General features: G+C 39.7%; 1 protein-coding gene across 3 annotated transcripts in view; it reads left to right on the forward strand.

Moving 5' to 3' along the window:
* Positions 1-17,947, forward strand: part of ctif (CBP80/20-dependent translation initiation factor) — a 48,832-nt gene extending 30,885 nt beyond the window's left edge. For 2 of the 3 annotated variants that reach the window (XM_032569988.1, XM_032569989.1), the window contains 5 exons: positions 4,488-5,076; positions 5,560-5,859; positions 8,499-8,654; positions 12,959-13,012; positions 14,370-17,947. In XM_032569988.1, the coding sequence (XP_032425879.1) occupies positions 4,488-5,076; positions 5,560-5,859; positions 8,499-8,654; positions 12,959-13,012; positions 14,370-14,591 (1,321 nt within the window). In that variant the 3' untranslated portion in view covers positions 14,592-17,947. The remainder of the gene's footprint in view (positions 1-4,487; positions 5,077-5,559; positions 5,860-8,498; positions 8,655-12,958; positions 13,013-14,369) is intronic. The other variant, XM_032569991.1, reaches the window with a different exon arrangement.
* The last annotated feature ends 982 nt before the right edge of the window (positions 17,948-18,929 follow it).

Below are 18,929 nucleotides of genomic sequence, written 5' to 3' on the forward strand. Positions count from 1 at the left end.
ATGGACTTGAGTAATACCATTTAAATGATCAAACCAAAAATAATAAGTCATGTTCCATTTTATTAGATGTTTAATCATGAAAGAGTAACTTATTGTTGAATGACATTTCATCAGTGGTTCCATCATTTGTCCTAAAGGCAGCAATCTCTGACAGTAATGGCTGATAGATGATGAGCACTCAAACCACTGTCGAGGTCACAGTCATTAAACATGATTAACATTTTATTATACTCCTTCTCTAACCCCTCTCAGATTATCAGTAGATAAGAAGAGTGGTTTATTACATTTGAGCCTAAATTAACAGCAACTAGCACGAGCCTATGAATCCATCAGAGTTGTCATATTCAGCAGTTCTGGATGGCTCCTTGGCAAAATTAAGAAGTTTTACCAATTATAGGATAAGATGATCAAATGATTTCACAATTTCTATCCAGGAGTTCTGCATTTATCAATGAGGACTATTTTCAATCTTTTTGTGAAAACAACAAAAGCATTCTAAGTATTCAAATTTGAATTGAATAACAAGTCTGTTTGTTGCATCAAACCAATAATGGCAGGTTATTGGTTTGAGAATTTGGACTGGACTTAGAATTGTGCCTTTAAGAACTGAGACTTGTAAGTAAGTGACAGTTTTTTCTGCCATGTCCTCCTTTAATACAGTCAGACTTTATTGGTCTTTCAAATTATGTAAAACCTCTCTTCTAGTGACAAATTACACTACTTCAACTTTATGTGAAAATGTGTGGAAAATGGCAGATGAAAGATGAAATTGTTGTTGGTCAACAAAATAAGAATAACCACTTACATTTTTTGTTGATAATAAGATTTACATATAAGCAAACATATTTTCACATTACACTAACAAAATATCTGAAGCAGTAAGTAAGAGCCAGCAGGTGTGCACCCCACTGCGATTATACTTGACTGAGATGCTCAGATGTTTCTTTTTGAACATTGCAGTTTAAACCTTTCACCAAGTTGGTGAAATACCCTCATTCACTGTGGAAACTCTAACCAGGTCAGTGAATGGCTAACGCAGAACTGATATTCATAAAATACAATATTTATTAATTAATCAAACACATATTAAATATTAAATATGAGCATTAAAATATTGTTACCCCTGATAGCCTCATTCAGATCTTTAGATCTTAGGTTTTTTAATATTTTAGTTCATCATGTTGCATATTTGGAGGTGATAATGAATAGCATTAGGTAACTCGGTACATTAGTTTCCTTATACCACATTATACTAGAACCTCAGTCTTTTTCAGGTAAAAGAGTAGCATTCGGCTTAATTTATTTCACTTTATTGATATAACACCAGTTGGTCAAAAAATTTAGTTTCAAGACCCTTTTCATATAAGACAGATTCAAATTATATACAGAAATGTATAATCAAGTCAATCCAATCATAAACAGATTCAGTTTGACATGTTTCAGTTTCTTCCAAATTACAATGTCATACAGTAAAATTCAGTTTACAGTGCCTGTTGCTAAAAAAATATTTTCTATCTAAAGGAGCCTGGTCAGTTATATCAAGTCATTGACTTGGCAGCAATCCCTCATACTGGACAAACATTTGGTGACAGTGGAAAGAAACACATTCTTATAACGGGAGGAAACTTCCAGCAGGATCCTGCATATTATCTACAGCAACAGATGGGAGGTTTGAGAAGATGGAGCACCAATAACACTGTTTGTTATTGTGTTCAAACACTGTGTAATATATGCAGATGATACGCAAATAGTTAGGCTTTAAGTCTCTCCATCTGCCTGGTTTATTACTTTTTTAAAAACATTTTAATGCCTCTAAAACCCAGTTTATCTTCAACATTTGAAAATGGACGTGTTTTACCAAAGCCCTCTGTCGCCACCATGTACCTCTCTTCTTCGACTTATTGCATTTGTACAAAATCTGGCTTGTGCGTAAGAACATAAAGGATGTTAACTTCTTTTGAGGCTATCTCCAAGGTTGATTTTCCGTCCTCTGATCAGATTTGAAAAGAACACTCTTACAAAAGAGCACTGATTCTTAAGATTTTGAGTATGTAAGTGCCAAAGGGTCTCTTTCACAATTTATTTTGATTTTTGTTCTACAGCCTCCAAAATGTCAGGGTCGTGCTTTCATTTTTTTATGCTATTGCTAAAATTTAGGCAGCTCAAACTTTGTAAAAGAGGGATTTTTGTAAAGAGTGAAGAACCAGTGCGGCTGTCTGCCCACTGAGGACCTGTTAAAAAATTTTGGAAGATTGCGTCTGTGTTTGCTTCGTCCAGCCTCCCACAAGGCTTACACAGCTCAGGGTTACAGGCTCAACTTTTCTCTGCATACTTTTCTCTTCTAGTCTTTTGCACCTTTTTATTAATAGAAAAAAAATTTGTTTGGTATTTAAAAAACAGGCTTGCATCTGAATGTTGAGAAATCTACCGCCGCTGGTGTAATTCTAAATCATGTTAAAAATCACTGTAGTTTAACTGCATGCCTGTACTAATAGTTAAAATCATTGTTCGTGTAGATCCAAAAAACTTTTATTTTATTGACTATTTATATATATGTTAACAAAATGTGTGATGCAAATTTTATGCATGTTTACCGTGACATATTGGTCAATGTTTTAGAAGTAGCGCAACATGTTTTAAGGGTGTAATCTTCTATGATTTAAGAATGTATGGAATGACATGTTTGTTTTTTGTTTGCTTTTTTTTTTTTTTTACAATAAGTAATTTCTATAAAGTTTATCAAATTATAACATAAACAGGATAAAATTTATTTTGGAAAAAAAAAATCACATTTTTGTTTCTTCTTATAAAAAATAATTGCATTGCTAACCTGAATCATGGCAGCTAATTAGTGAGACAAAAGACCGGGCATATGTATAGACATTTCGAAAATGTTATCACCTTTTCTTTTTTATCCAGTGAATGTTAACAAGCTGCAACCACCAATGCAAATTTGACATCTAAAAAAGAGCTTTCTCTAGTTCTGTCGTTTTCATTTGCTCGTCTTTCTTCATTTGACCACGCAGGTTTTTTGTAGGGTTTACACGATCTGAGATGCTCATGGAAGAAAGTTGAAATTGGCGAAGGCAAAGCATTTCAGTGTTCATTTGATCATATGTTTGGGCTCATTATTCTTCTGAAAGACCCAGTGATGACCCATTTCAGTATTCTGGCAAAGGCCACAAGATATGTATTTAAAATCTGAGGTTATTTCAAGTCGGCACTCTTAACAAGATTCCCACCACCTTGGAAGAGAAATACTCAGACATTTACACATCTTGCAGCATACTTAATAGTGGAAAAGAGGTGCTTTTTAACATATTTATTTTTTGTTTCATGTCAGATCCACCAAGAGTGTTGCAGAAAACCTTAATCTCATGTGAAACCAAATCACATGGATCCACTTAGTACTTGTAGATCTTAAGGAATGAGAAAAGACGTTTATCCTAAACAACTGGCTGACATGATCGACAGCATATAATGGTTGTAATGGAGACTTGGTGACCTCAAGCTCAAATAGTTTTTAATTTTTAATTATATTATCACTGTAGATATTTCAAATTTAGGTGCACAGGTATTTTCTTGTGGCCTTTTGCTGACTTAATAAGACTGGCAAACATCTTCATTACTTAAATGAGATGTTCTTACATCTTTGCCATTTGAAGAGTGGGAAAATCATGTATTACTTATTATAACCCCCTTCATTTTGCAGGGTTTTTTTGTGTGTTAATATTTAGATTGAAAATATTGTTTGCTAAAATCCTTGTGTAAGATTTTCAGTTTGAGATTAAGCAGTGAACGATCAATTCATTTTGAAGCTTGTTGCTTATCTTTTCTCTAATTGTTTCTTTATGTCTTTAAAAACTATGGACTTTAACTTTCTTTAGCCTATGGATCATTATCTTTTTAGGCGAGACATGTCTCCATCTGGAGTCCTTGAACTGAAATGAAGCCCATATTTCAGTTGGAATATGCGGACTAATGCATTGCATCTTTTGGTAAAAGTGTCCTAACAACTTTGATTTAAAACTGGAATTATTTCCTTGGATACTAAATCTGCAATATTTTATTTGTCAAAAAATGTTTCAGTTTTATGCAATTGAAAAGGTTGAGAATGCTTCTGTTGGTGGTTAGATTTGTGCAGATTCACAAGCAGAAGTAGATAATAGGCGGTGTCCTCAGTGTGGAGGTGACTAATCCCCTGGACCATATGTCAGTGGTTTGTTGACCAGAGCCAGTACAGCAAAAACAACATATCAATGCAGGACAGGAAAACGCACTCAGACTGTTCATCCTCATGTAAGCAGGAAGTGGGCTTTTGATTTTATAGCTTTTAGTTCAGTAGATACTACTTCTGTTGAGTGGTACCGATAGGTGAATGTTTGTAAATGTCTTGGTAATTTGTTGGACCATGTAAAGGGCAGACCTGAGCAAACTGACCCTTGTAACATCATGAAGGTGCTAACTCGAACCTGGTTTATTTTCAGGAGGCAGCAGCGACCCCAGAGTGGAGGAGGAGGAGGGGGGAAGAACCAGCCTCAGCAGATACAGCAACAGTCTCCACAGCAACACTGGGATCAAACACAACAGCAGCCCCCAAACCAGCAAGAGTTGAATTTAACAGATCAGGGAGATAACAGAAACCACAATGCTGGTCGACCACCTCGCCAGCACCAAGGAGGACATGTTGGGCCTCGCCAAGGAGGACCTCCACATCACGGCTACAGCCACAACCGCCGCTGGCACCACAATCAGAGGGGTCAGGGCCATGAACAGACGCACGCTTCAGGTGATAAAGAAGCATCCCCAAAAACTACCAAAGACAAACAGACTGAGATTGTAAGAGTGAGTGATGAGCACATCCGACCACCGCAATCCTGCAACCATAGGAATCCCAATGAATCACCCAACTCAGCCCCCACTCCTAGTGCGACGGCCCACCCAGACCCAACAGTTAATAAGGAATCCCTCAGCATGCTGCCAAGTAGAAAAGTGAGCGATGGCCACGCAGAGCAGCCAAGAGTCAGTCTTCTGCAGTCGTCTAAGGAGAGGCTGAGGAGGAGACTAAAAGACAAGGTACTGACAATCTGCTTAGTGTTCGTCAGTCTCTATTAGGGCAGCCAGGCCTGATCTGTATGTGTGCGCACGCTAACATTTGGTTTCCCAATTAACTTCAAAAAGACAAGCATGGTTCATTACCGCACAGAGACGCAGACACACTTGTCTCTCCTTGCCTGGCTTTATTTAATTGTCCAGGTTTTTATTCTGCAGTCACTCAGCAAACGTGTCTGTGTTCTCCCTAAGGAGGAGAAAAAAAACTAACAAACATTTAACAGGCTGTTTTTTTTATGTTTTACTCTGTGTTCTAAACTGAATTGGCTAACTCCATTGTGTACTTCAGCTTCCTCTCAATACAGCCAGGTGATTGATTTGAGAACAAAGAACATCAAAAAGGAGTTACTACATTGGAAATTTGTGTTATTGACGTCTGGAATTGTGACATGAAAAATAACCAGCATCCCTGGATGAGGTAAAACCTTTACACTGCCCTATCTGCAGGACGAGGTTAATGTGGAGGAGTCTCAGTTGGGACCTCAGAACATGGACAGACTGGTGGACCTCCTCAACAGCATGAGGAGCAACAGCAGTGGCGTGGAGAAGCAGCTGGCCTCTTTCATGGAGGAGGCGCAGTGCTCGGCACAGTCCGAGGAGTCGCTGGCTCAGGTGGTCGGAGCCATCTACTCCAAGGCCGTGTCCGATCGAAGCTTCGCCGCAACAGCCGCCAAGCTCTGCGACAAGATGGCGCTGTTCATGGTGGAGGGAACTAAGTTTAGATCGCTCCTGCTCAACACGCTGCAGGTAAGAACAGCTTTTGGAATCGTCTGCCTTCAGACCCTGTTTCTCCGTAATGCCTTTGGCTTCATTTTGTAATTACCACTGCAGGGAGCTGCGGGTTCGATTAGCTCACAGTGAATCTACTTCTCATTGCAAAATTAAATCTCTTCTTCTGTTTCTGCAGCCTCCGTACTCAGAATCTCGGAGGATCTTGTTAGTCATGGTTTCAATTTAGAAAACAGTGCTCCTTTTAAAAAAATCAAGCTCTTGGATAATTGAATCTGTGCCACATTCTCATGCTTCATAATGCATTTTGTCTATAACAATATAGACAAAATGCATTATGAAGCATGAGAATGTGGCACATTGATTGCTTCAATTAATATGCCATTTCTATCATTTGTGCTGATTCCGTTTTGAATTTTACATTGTTGCACTTAATTATAAAGTGAATATTGCTTTTTTTTTTTTTTTTAGCATAGTGTTTTTAAAAAAAAGTTCACCATGATCTCAGTGGCTTTATTCACCTTAGCTTTAGGAATCCCCTCCTTCTGATGGCCAGCTCATTGTGTTTCAGACCTGTACATGTCGATGCACAAAGTAGCTAATCTAAACTCCCAGGGGGAGCGGAAGTCTACTTCCTCTTCACCTTCCATTCCTTCTCTTTACTGCACAGTTCCAGTCCTGTACCCTGAATGAAAACATCCTCTGAGGCGTTACATACTTTGCCGCCGCTCCCTCCTTTCATTTCCTCCTTCTTGTCCCTCATGAGCTCTCTATTCCCATGTTCCCACGTCTTCTCACCTCCTTTCGCCCCAGCGCCTCTCTGTTTGCATGCCCAATCTCACAATCAGAAGCAATCAGGAGACGTGTTGTCATCTGAAAGCTGTCATGCCATGTATATATCTGCCTTGAGATTTTTCTATTTAAAAGTTTTGATATTTACCCCAAATTAATTATGTGTTTATTTCTACCTTCATCCTTCAGCCTCCTTTCCAACTAATTTACTCTTCCTCCTTCACATTTGTGTGGTCTTTTCTCCTCTTTTATCTCTCTCTTTAATCTCAGTTTCCCAGCCAGCATAGACCCCCTGCTTGCCTTTGACATTTTGGCTTTTTTTGCTATAAAACATTTTAAATGTCATAAGTGGGCTCATGAAGGCATTCATTAATGCTGTTGCCATTAGACCCCTGGATCTCAATATGGGGCCAATTAGTGTGACTGCTCTGTTTATTCAGAGAGAGGTTTTGTTGGCCTTAACACTGCCACTGTTCCACCTGTTAAAGACCTCTCTTATTAAACACAGCTGAAGAAAGCTCGGCTTGTTTTTCACTCATGTTATGGACTCTTTATGTGCCATTTTCATGTGCTGGCGGTGAAAGTCACAGTGGCATAATTTCACTCTGAAGAAGTAAGAAAAACATCAACATTTAGTTTGAGTACATAAATTCAGGCTTGAAATAATAGAATATATAAAACTGGACCATTTGTTTTCATTTAAACTACAAAAAATTAGTGAATTTGTACTTTTCAAATTGGGAAGGACAAGAAAACATGGCATTTTAGTAAGGTACTTTATGTTGATCCTCATAATTGCAGCAAGAAAATGCCTGCCTGTTTAAACGTACCAAAAGTTAAAATCAATGCAATTATTTAAAACAAAATTCAAACTGCAATAAGTTTATTTTGAGTTGGGTAAAAAAAAATATCTCGTTGTCAGGCAACTGAAACAAAGAGAGGCGTCTTGGTGTCCCATGTATCCACCAGTTGTCTTGAAGGGACGTCTGGAAAAAGCCTTTTTCCAATAAATGCCACTAAACTGAGTCCTTTAATCAGCTGAGAACAATTTTGAGCTTGGTCTCATCAAACTCCCCAACTGGGTTTAGTGCAAAACAAAGGTTGAATATGTGTGACAACAATCCCATGTTCACAGTGAAGTAAGGTGGAGTATCTGTGGTGCTGAGGGCATTTTTCTTCACCAAAGCAACTGGAAACCTTGTTAGCATAATGAACTCCTTTTTTTTTTTCAGCAGGCTCTAAATTGAAACCGAATTTTTTATGGCTTTGTAGTTAGTTTTTTTTCCCCCACAGAATAAATGGACTCAAATTAAAGAAGCCAGTTTTCCAGGTTTCCTCCTCATTATTCTGCTGCAATAAAAGATGACTTTATTTTAAAGCTCTTACTCATCGTTTCCAGGCGTGCCAATAAATGCAGCCAGCTCTGTAAGCTGCCCGTGTTTCTCGAGCTCCTGACAGATAATATTGTGAGCGAGAGGAGGGGGGATGGAAGCCTTTGCACTGCCTGTTAATAAAGGTTCAGTTTAACCTGCACGGCAACAGCTTTATGTGAGCACATTAAGCATTAACCCGTATTAACTCCAACACTTTCACAGAGCTGACACACTTCACTGTTCTCACTTTCAAACTGAACGAATACTTCAAGCAGAAAAAAGGTATTTTCAATGCTTCTCTTTTCCTTTTTGGGGGGGTTTGAAGTACTGGTGACACAAGGTTAATGTGTGTGCCAGTTTCATAAATGCTCTACTACGTATATCCACCTGTTAACTGAATCGTTGTGTAATGCCAGTACAGGAGTTGCTATGCTGTTTCTGTGCAGTGTTTGAAGGTAAAAGCATGCTTCGTATTTTTCTGTCCGTCTTCAGAGAGACTTCTCCCGCCGTGAGGAGCTGCAGCAGACCGACGTGGAGCGGTGGTTGGGGTTCAACACCTTCCTGTGCGAGGTGTTCTGCACCATGAGGAGCAGCTCCGGCCAGCCGTTCAGGGCGCTGGTGTGCCCCATCTACACCTGTTTACGAGAGGTCCGTATTCAGATGCGCTGGAAACGTCGAGCCGCTTGCGCGTCTCGTCTTCGCAATCTGGTTTCCTGTTTTTCAACCAGACGCAGTCTAGACTGCAGACACCACATTGAGGTTTGGCTCGAGGTACAAACGGTGAAGACATACTCGGTTCCAGTAAAAAAAAGAATGCGTGACCCCGGGTTACGTCCCCATTAGCTGGTCATGCTTTTTCGTTGGTCGCCATAGAAACCCTGCAGGGTAAGCCGCAGCAGACTCACTACGATACAGAAGTGCTCAACGGCCGATTGGAAATTGAAAGAGGAAGCGAGTGGGTGGGAAGGAGGAAACGTAGGAGACTGTGGTCCGATTGACAGTTGGTGGAGAGGAAGTTGGCTCAGACTCTCTCAGGTAGAAGACAAAGGACGTTCGAGACGAGATCAAAGAATCCCCGGGTGAAAATAGGCTTTGATTGCGTCATCCAAGTACAAGAGAATAATGCCGAGACATGTATAAGTGAGTTTTAGCACTCGCATTCACACCTCTACCAGTCTGGCGCTTCACACACACCCGGTGTGCCATTAACGAACAACAATGACACACAGCGATCCATCCGTCCACACCCTGTCTGTGGGTATGCCCAGGGCATTATCTCAGCTTGTTAAAAGACTCTCCAGCTAAACCGTAGGCGTGGCGTAACTAGTCAGAATCCCACATGCATACAGTTTACAACATGGTACATCTCAACAACTCAGGTAAGAAAATACCTGTGTACTGCATCCCATTGTAGGTGTTAATGTGTCTGTCTTTTAAATATCAGGTTTTTTTTCCCAATAACTATTATCTTTGAATTCAGTTACAACCACAGTGCCAGTTTTTCTTACACACATCTTCCTACACGTACAGAGCCTTGCAAAAGCACCACCCAAACTCTTCCAGATTTCGTCATGTCGCAACCACAAACTTCAATCTGCTCTATATTGTGATTTTATGTCATAGAACTACAGGAAGTAGCAGGGAAATGATGCTTCATATGTTAAGAAGAATAAAGGTAAAGGAAAGTTTAAAAAGTCCTTCATGCATTTGGAGACGGCAGATATGAACGAAGCTCCTTTGGTCAGATGAGACAAAAAAAAAAAGCAAACTTTTTGGCCTAAACGCAACGATATGCAACACCGTCATCACCCTGAACACACTGTTAGAAACGCACAAAGTCCAGAACTAAACTTTCTGATTAGATCCTTTACCATCAAATTTGAATTATCTTTAACTTATGTGAAAAAAGAATGGGCAAACCTTTTAGTCAGCCTTTGTTTTTTCTTGTTAAACATTTTTAAAATCATGTATTGTCTTTCACATCACAAATATTCACTACTCTGGGTTTTCACAATTGCAAAAAATACCTTTAAATGTTTTTGTTGTTGCGTCACAAACTGAAAATATAATATGGACACTTTTGAATATTGAACACAAACTTCCTTTTAAACGCAAATTTTGCAAAGTTATGAATACTTTGCAAAATGTGTGTGCGTGTGTGTGTCTGTAGACGCTGCTTCTTGTGTTTATACCTGGAAAATAGGATTAGGTAAGAGTTGGGGAGTTCTGGGTTGAGTTTCCACATACTCTTTCCGAACTAAATAAAATGAAGAATCGTTGTCTGCGGCTGCCGTTAAAACTTCAAATTAAACACCTTTCCGCTTAGTCACTGTCACTCCTTTTTAGTCAGCCAGCCCTAATGGCATAAACAGTGAAATCTTCCTATTAAATAAACTGAGACACTGTTCACCCATGTCTGTTTGCACTTAACAAATTACGCAGAAATGATCAAAACAAAGTGAAAAAAGGCCAGTTTTTACAAGCAGATCTACCAGAACATGGCTATTAAAGTTCTTTTTTTTTTATCACCATGTGAGCTGCAGAGTTGCAAGCTTTGAAGTCGCCACTCATGTGAGTGGGAGTGCTTTTTTTAATCTAGGAATAAGAGCTTTCCAGCACCCAGCCACTGCTTTCCTACCAGAGCAAGATCAAATTGAATAACTGACATAAAAAAAAAGCTGCATGGACGTTTGTCTCATGAAAGGTTTCATAAATGATCGATTGTAACGATCTGCACATCACTGATTACATTGGAGTAGTTCAACAGATTTCTGAGCAAGTCTAGTTGTATTTGCTAGTTTTTGCAAGTGCTAAACCTTGCATAATTTTTGCAAGTTTAAATTCTTCTTGGTAGAAGAATTTAAATTTAGTTTTAAATATTAAAGCTTACTTGAAACCATCTGCCTGTTTACTGCTTTTGCTACTGCTTCTGCAGACTTGTCTAAAATAAAACATCAGTCTGAGATGCTACAATATAACATAAGGTCTTCCCTGTCTAAAAGTCTTGAACGGTTGGACAGTCCTGGCAGCCAGCTCGTTTTATTTAAAGATCCTATTCCCCCCCTGCTAAATCACATTGCAAGATTTGGGTTTTCATTTGTTTCACTGCATGAGGCACAAGCTTGCTTTTTCTGTTGCCCTGGGAGCTTTAAAAAAATATCTACAAATGCCCACACAGACAAATCATTACAGACTCTGTTTTATATGTAGGCTTATTTGGTTAGCAGATAGTGAGATGGTATTAATTCAGCAGTAATACAGTAATGAAATTAAATGTAACTACAAGTGGTGCTAATCCTGAAAACAGACTTGCAGTTGCTATGCAACAACTGGAAAGATGGTTTTAGCTGAATTTAAAGTTACTCTGTCAAGAGAAAAGCAACAGTTTTTTTTTTCTGCAGTATGAAGACAGAAGTTCTCATATTAAGAATATATTTCTGGTTGTATGTATTTTAAATCGGTGTTATCAGAGGATCAAAAGTTGCTTGTGGTTCTCTGACTTTGTGCTACCCGTTTCTTTACTGACTGAAAAGAAACAGATGATCTTCTGCTGAAGATGAAGTTCTTGTGTGGCCATCGATGTATATTCTCTGTTATGACAGAAAGTTAAAAGCTTGTGTGAACAGAGCAGAGCTGGAGAGCTGAGGACTAATGACTATAGATTAGATCATTTTAACAGTATTGAAAAAAACTTCAACCTCTTCTCCCCCGAGAACTCATTATGAGCTCCTCCAGCTTGTCACATACTTTTCCTACTGTGGAAACGCCAGGACTGGAGCTCCCACTACAAACAGCCACTCTGTCACCACGCCTGTCTTAGCATACTGAGGAGCTGACGTCTGTTCCACTGCTGGGCCTGAATGATAGGTGAAATACCAGGAAAGTTGCAGAGTGGAAATAAGAGCCCGGCTTTGACTAAATGTAGATCAACACATCAGTTAGCAGCAGAGTTTTCTTTCAGACTTATGATGGTTCTGACCTTTATGTCACTGTTTTTATGTGGCATCATTTAGGAAAAAATGGATGTGCAGTGAATATGGTTATACCCCAGCTATTCCGACTATTATCTGGGAAAAATACCGTTGCAAACTTTTTTGTTCTTTTTACTTTTTGACAGAACAAACCTGTTGGTAAAGTTAAAAGATGACCTTAAACCTAAACCTACCAGAGCTACAAATAATTTGGTGTTGAAGTGTGTAAAACGAGCCAATTGCTTTTACTTAAATCAGAAAAGAAGCAATCATTTCTACTGCTACTGCACTTATAATAATAATAATGTTATTATTTATAGTTTTTCTGAGACATGGACTCAGACAAAAATATAATAAACAGCCACTAAATTGAGAAGTAGTTTTAGAGTAACCCTGGCTAATATGCAGAATGTTTATCCTTTTTATTGGCTTTCAGCTCTTTATATAGTAACACAATCACAACAAGTTGAGATTAGCTTGATATGCTTCCTTCCGCCTCCGGGAGCCAGCATGCAGTTAGTTGTTTAACAGACACACCGCTTATAGCTGTAAACGGTGTCACCTTAATATGGGTAATGGGTGAGCTCCCTTAGTTTGTACACAACTAGTGTGTGTGCCAGCCGCCTGTTTGTCTTTGGCTGCACAAAGTGTTTGCAGACTGTCTGTTCATTTATGTATGCATATGTAGAGCTTTGATAAAGTAAGCCTTTATGAATGATGTTTGCCGTTTTGTCTGACTCAAGGGTCTGTGGCGGCACAAAATACTCACAAGTGGCATTAGCTGTTCATTCTCTTCTGTCAGATGAATGATGTTTGCAGACAGTTGAACCTCTAGCATTTTTATTTAATGTAAATTTTATCATTCTGCTTTAGACTAAGTGTCTTTTTGTGGCTTTCAGCTTCATATCACTGCATTTTACTCTGTGGACTTTTGCTCTACTAAGTATAGTCCTCATGTGTGTTGTTGGTTTTTTTTTGTAGCTGCTTGAGTCAACAGATGTTAAAGAAGATGCCGTCCTTTGTTGCTCCTTGGAGGTATGGACCACACACAAGCATGCTCACATTTACAAAAAACAATCTGAGGAATGTCCTCACAGTTGGTCTCAAAAAAATGTACATAATAACACACAACAGAAAACTAAACAAAACAGTGTTGTTTTTAAAAAAATAAAAAACAGGACCTGACTTATTTCTGAGCTTGTAAGTTTTTAGATAAAGCAGTGTATTTTCCAAGTAATTAAAATAAGAAAATATTTAACCATTAAGCTGTTTGTATTTTAATATTATCAATGAAAGTGTCATGTATTCATACCCCATGAATTTTATAATTTTGTCACATTACAAAATATTTTTTTTATATTTAGGACTGCTTAATTCATCAGCATGTAGCACAAAAAAAATCTACCAAGTTGTCCAGTCCTGACTTAGGACTGGGCCAAAGTCCTAGTTGATGATTTCACTTGAGGAAAAAAAAAAGCTAATTCACAGTCACACTCCAATCAGATAGAGCTTAAGCTATTTTGAAAAAAGGAATGGGCCGAAACTTTAGTTTGTAGACAATTGATAATGTATGAGATTCACCTTAAAATACTTGTTATTCAAAGCTAGAAGCTAGATTTTTATTTGAAACCATTTGGATAATTTTGTCTCATTTTATGACTTTCTTTGTGCTAGTCTGTTACACATATCCCATGTAACTACATTGAAGTTTATTTTAACAATGCAAAACCTGAAAAAGTTAAAGATGTGTGAATACTTTTTTTACCATCCAACATTCAGCTGTTTTTTCCCCCAATCTGTCATTCTCTTATGAAAAGACAGTTTAAGTTCAATATGTAATTTCAGAAAAAAAAAGATTGCTTCAAAATGAAATACTTCTGTGTCTGACTTTGCATTCAGTAAAGATTTTATGTTTTATTCATGATTTTGATCATGCTTACATTCATGAATCCTTTCTTTTTAGTTTTCACATAAATAAATGTAGAATGAATGAACATCTCAACTTAATAAGGAGCAGGAGTTACCATCACCCTCAGAACCACAATCGGTTCATTGATTTGAAACCCTTCAAGCTGAAAGTTCCTGAATTAATCCTTCAATAGTCGAGGAACGGCCTTGGGGTGTGAGAGCAGAAAGAGCGAAGGTAGGTGAGCTGGGAATAACCAACAGCTCCCAGATGCTGAGAAACACAGATCCATAGCTGCAGGCTGTGTGAATCTCTTGCCTCTGTGTGCTCACAGTAACAAGGTGCCAGACACTGTCTTGCTCCCAATAACGGGACCCATATCTTCTTTGCCTCTCTCTCTCTCTCTCTCTATATATATATATATATATTTATTTATTTTTTTTCCTTGTCTTGACTTTAACCCGTCCTCCTCTGTTTGTCCTCTAGCTGCAGAGTACCGGGCGTCTGCTGGAGGAGCAGCTCCCTGAGATGATGACGGAGCTCCTAGCAGCCGTCAGGGACAAGATGCTGTGTCCGACCGAGTCTCAGCTGACCCGCTCCTTGCTCATGGAGGTCATCGAGCTGCACGCACATCGCTGGAGCCCCCTGGAAGCTATCACCACCCAATACTACAATCGCACCATCCAGAAGCTCACCACGACAGCCTAGCGGCAGCTTCTTTCCGGTTGGAGGACACGAGCCCCGCTGACGCCCAAAGTCTAATTAAAATATTACTGTGTATCACTCCCTGCCTGGACGATTAACTGCTATTTGCTGCTGCTGATCTTGACATTCGATGACACAGGTAGATGAAGACAAACCACGATAAAGCTTCCTAACATCCAGACAAAGTGTCGTGTGGCCAGTAGGGGCGTGCTTGGCCACACAGAGCTGGGGAGCTCACTGGGCTTTGAGTGGTGCAGAGATTAAAAGGAGAAGGGGGAGGAGAGGGCAGCAGCTTGTCCATGGGGAATGGAGAGATCTGCACCCAAAGATGAATGGATCGGGGTGGGGTGGGGAGGTCAGGGTGGTCTGTGTCAGTCTCTTCATTGTGTTCGTTCGCCAAGCCTCTTTCTCCTCCATCCCCTCTGTCTCTCCATCAGCCCCTGGGGTCTCAGTGGCTGATAAAAGAGAGACGTGGAAGGCGGCAGGGAGCAGACACAGTGCTGTCTGTCTGGGCCGTCTGCCCTGCCGGGGCGGGGGACCGGGTCAAAGGGTCTCGCGGGGGAGCTCCCCAGCCCTCTGCTACATCTCCCCACAGCAGGAGCCCCCTTTTGGAGGGGGACGAGACAGCAGGCCTCCTGGGCTGGGGATAATGCTTAGGCTGGCTGAAGTAGGGTGGCAGATGGCTGCTCGAGCCCCCGCAAGGCGACGCACTCCGAACACACCCCACTGGCACCCCGACCCGCCGCTCCACCATTAAGGCAGTGGAGACTCTGCAGTGGTGGGGGCAGGGTGGGGGGCAAATCAGAAAATTAAAGCAGACGGTGCTGTCTGATCATTCCTTTGTTTTTTTTTCCGTCTTGCAGGGGAATGTCTCTGCTCTGTTATACAGTTCGTGTCCATGCTTTATTTACCGCATCATTGATTTTTTGTTATACATTTTTAATCATGTATTGTTTTTATCACTGATGTCTGGTTTTTATGCTAAGATGTGCGTATGGGATCTTATAGCAGTAGGCTTTATTGCACAGCTTTGATTTGTTTTGCACTGTTTCAATGTGATTTGCTTTAAATTTTTAAAGAAGCATAAGGAAGAAAAAAAAGGACAATTTGAAGCAGTTCTTGTGGATTAATATTAAACTTTGGTAGTTAAAGAGGTGGGTTGAGCAGAGTGAGGGAGTTTAGATTATTCTAATTGCCTAGTGGCCTTTCTTAAATAGGATCGCTCTTGTTTTCTGGGTTTGTGGCAGACTGCATGCTGACTAGTTGGACTTGATCTAAAGCATTTCTTTGCAGAAGGAAAAAAAAAAGTGAGGAAAATGACAAAAGCATGGCTCCAGCCATTCTTTCCAATGGACATTTTGCCAGTGTTTCATATGAACTCTGTTGGACCTTGCTTAGGTTTTTCAAGTAACTGTTAACCTGTGTATTTAAAAGTCACCATGATGATAAGAGAAGATATTATTGTTTGAATGATCTTGTCCTTTGTGACCTTTGTTCCAAGCTAATGTTTGTAGTATAAGATTGTTGTATCAAGCCAAACATGTATCATGTTGAAACGGGCTTTATGTATAATCTGCATACAGGATGTTAGGTATTTAACTATAATGAAATAGAGGAAAATACTGGAGTGGAGCTGTTACACTGAAAAAGATGGCAAAGTATTACCCTCTACACTAACTCTGCTTGGGAGTTGTCCTTTGCAAATATGCACATATACACGTGCATTCAGTTGAAGTCAGAAATATACAACCCCCTTTCAACACCTAATGCCAGAGTGATGATTTGCTTGAAGGCTGATGACAGTACCACTGGAATAATCAGACCAAAGAACTGTCTACCAGTAGTCATATCCAGATTCCTCCTGACCGTATATATTTGATCATCCGTGTGTTCGAGCGTTGAGTCTGTCTTGGATTCTGGCCTTGAAGTTTTTGTTTTTTCAGTGCTCATCCTCTAATTGTGACTGAAACTCTTCATCTTACAGTCACACAGGGTTTGCACCAGTTGTTCTAACCAAGTTGCCAAGGACCTTTGATAAAATGTTGGGCTCGCTTTCACAGCCAGAAAGTTGTTTGCTCCCAATTGTGTCTCATCATGTTTTTCACTTCTTTTTTTTAAACCTTCTATCCAAGGCCCTTTAGACGGGATGAAATACGCTTTCGCTCAGCTTTTACGTAAGCTCCTTTGCCTTTTTCATGCGTGCAAAGTCACCTTGAATACCCAGATGGATGCATCACAGCTGAAGCAAATGAAGAACCATGATAGAGATCCCAAAGAGTTAATTATGGTAACTCCGTCAGACAGTTTAAACCTTATTATTGTGACATAGTTATACCAACTAAATATGCTGCACACAAATGCTAAATTGTGCATTTTCTGTGTTGACTGTGTGGCATTCACTACATAGAGAATCATTCAAAGCAGAATCTGGCTCTGTGATGCATCCTGAAAATCTCTAAAGGGGTTGAATATTTCTGATGGCAACAGTAGATTAAAGTTTCCCACTAAATTTGTGGGCAGTTGTTTTTTTTTTTTTCTTCATTATTATTATTATTATTATTATTATTATTATTATTTTGTCTTGCATCAAGAATTGAGATCCTGTGTGGTAGAAGCACACCCCGGATGATGAGAAAGATGAGTTGTGTGATTTTAAAGGAGCGTCTAAGTCATGTTTATACAGTTGAAACCAAATATGTACATTGGCTAAAAAAGGCATATTACCCTGAGGTTTAGCCAATGGAAATAATTAAGATTTTCCATTGGCTCCTTTATTTTATTAAGGAAAATAAAACAGTTTGTAGTGTTTATACATTGTATGTAAATATTTGGTTTCAACAGTATATGTTGGCTTCAGAGAGGATTTGTTAAATAGATTTTTTTGTTACTCTATTTAAATTTAATCACGCCATTTATATATGAATGACGATGGGTTTTAAAGACATTAAACGGTGATACCTCGCTCCTTGGCAGGTGTGTAAGTGTGGTATTACTGTGTTTTTCTTTGTGAAAAGAAGAAAATCCCATCAATCAGCGTCCATTATGCAAAGAGCGGCTCCGTCTCGCAGCAGACTGGTGCAGGTGGAGATCACTCCCCTCCTCCCTTTGCACCACTGGAGCCTCCCCACCCTCGTGCCCTAAGACCCCGCTGTTTGGGTCACATGACTCAGATGACAACTGAATGAGATGCACCATCATTTGCATATTCACATGAATAGCGAAGGAGCAAAAGGCAGCAGCTGGAGTGCAGACAAGCTTTCGGTTAGCTGCAAGTGAGGTTCTCTGTGGGTCTTATTGTTTTTCTCAGCAACTGAAAAATAAACCAAGTGGAGAGGGCTGCAAAGACGTGATGGAGAAAAGCTGTGTTGCGTTTTCTTTCATTGTCTCCTGCACTGTTGGCGTGGTTACAAAAAGACATCACAAAAGAAGCACAATCGTGGGCACGTGGTGGCAGCTGCTGTTACCAGAGAGACCCCCATAACTAATCGAGGCACCGCAGTTGGTCAGCAGGCCGATCATTCAAACTCGCAGACTAAAACATCTCATTTACATGCCTACTTTTTTTACATGGTCACACATTAAGCGGGCCACACTTCCGAATAATAACAACGCTGTGGATGCTGATGTATGCAGCGTCCTTGGCCAATGATAAGTCTCAACACTTGCCTGAGGCTCTCTGACTGGACCTCCCAATGGGAGCCCTTAATATCAGACTGTCTCCCCACTGAGGCCCCCTAACCCTCAAACCTTCGGGGTGTTGTTCTGTACTCGTTTGTACCAATCAACATCATCCTATATGCCAGGATATTCAAATTAAAACACCTCGAGCTGTTTTCATAAGAAGCTTTAATTTGTCTTTTGCTGCCATAAATGAGTTGTAGACACAGCAACGGTTTTGTCGGTCCAGATTGCTGACACCATGAATAAAGTACCAGAGACGGTTCAGTTTTAAGACATCAGACAGACGAGGGCATGAATGTAGAAAGTGACTTATGAAGATTGCTCAAAATATTCATCGTTTTCATGTTTTCTTATGCTACAATAATACATTTCTGTTTTGTTTTTTTAACTAGCACAAAGTGATGTGAAGTAGAAGAAAAAATGCATGCGTTTAATTACCCCCTCCAAGTCCACTGAGTACAGAGCCCTAAATACTAATGCAAGTGACACTTCAGATTTGTTAAGTGCCATTATCCTTCCACTGAATTATGTACTTTTTGTGTTTATGTTACATGGAATCTTAATAAAATAGTCGTTTTAACATAAGGAGATATATGAAAGGGCATTAATACTTTTAGCAAGTCACTGCATACGGTTGTATAAAAAATTTAGTTAGGTGTG

Source organism: Xiphophorus hellerii, chromosome 8 (genome assembly GCF_003331165.1).
Source record: "Xiphophorus hellerii strain 12219 chromosome 8, Xiphophorus_hellerii-4.1, whole genome shotgun sequence".
Taxonomy (NCBI): domain Eukaryota; kingdom Metazoa; phylum Chordata; class Actinopteri; order Cyprinodontiformes; family Poeciliidae; genus Xiphophorus; species Xiphophorus hellerii.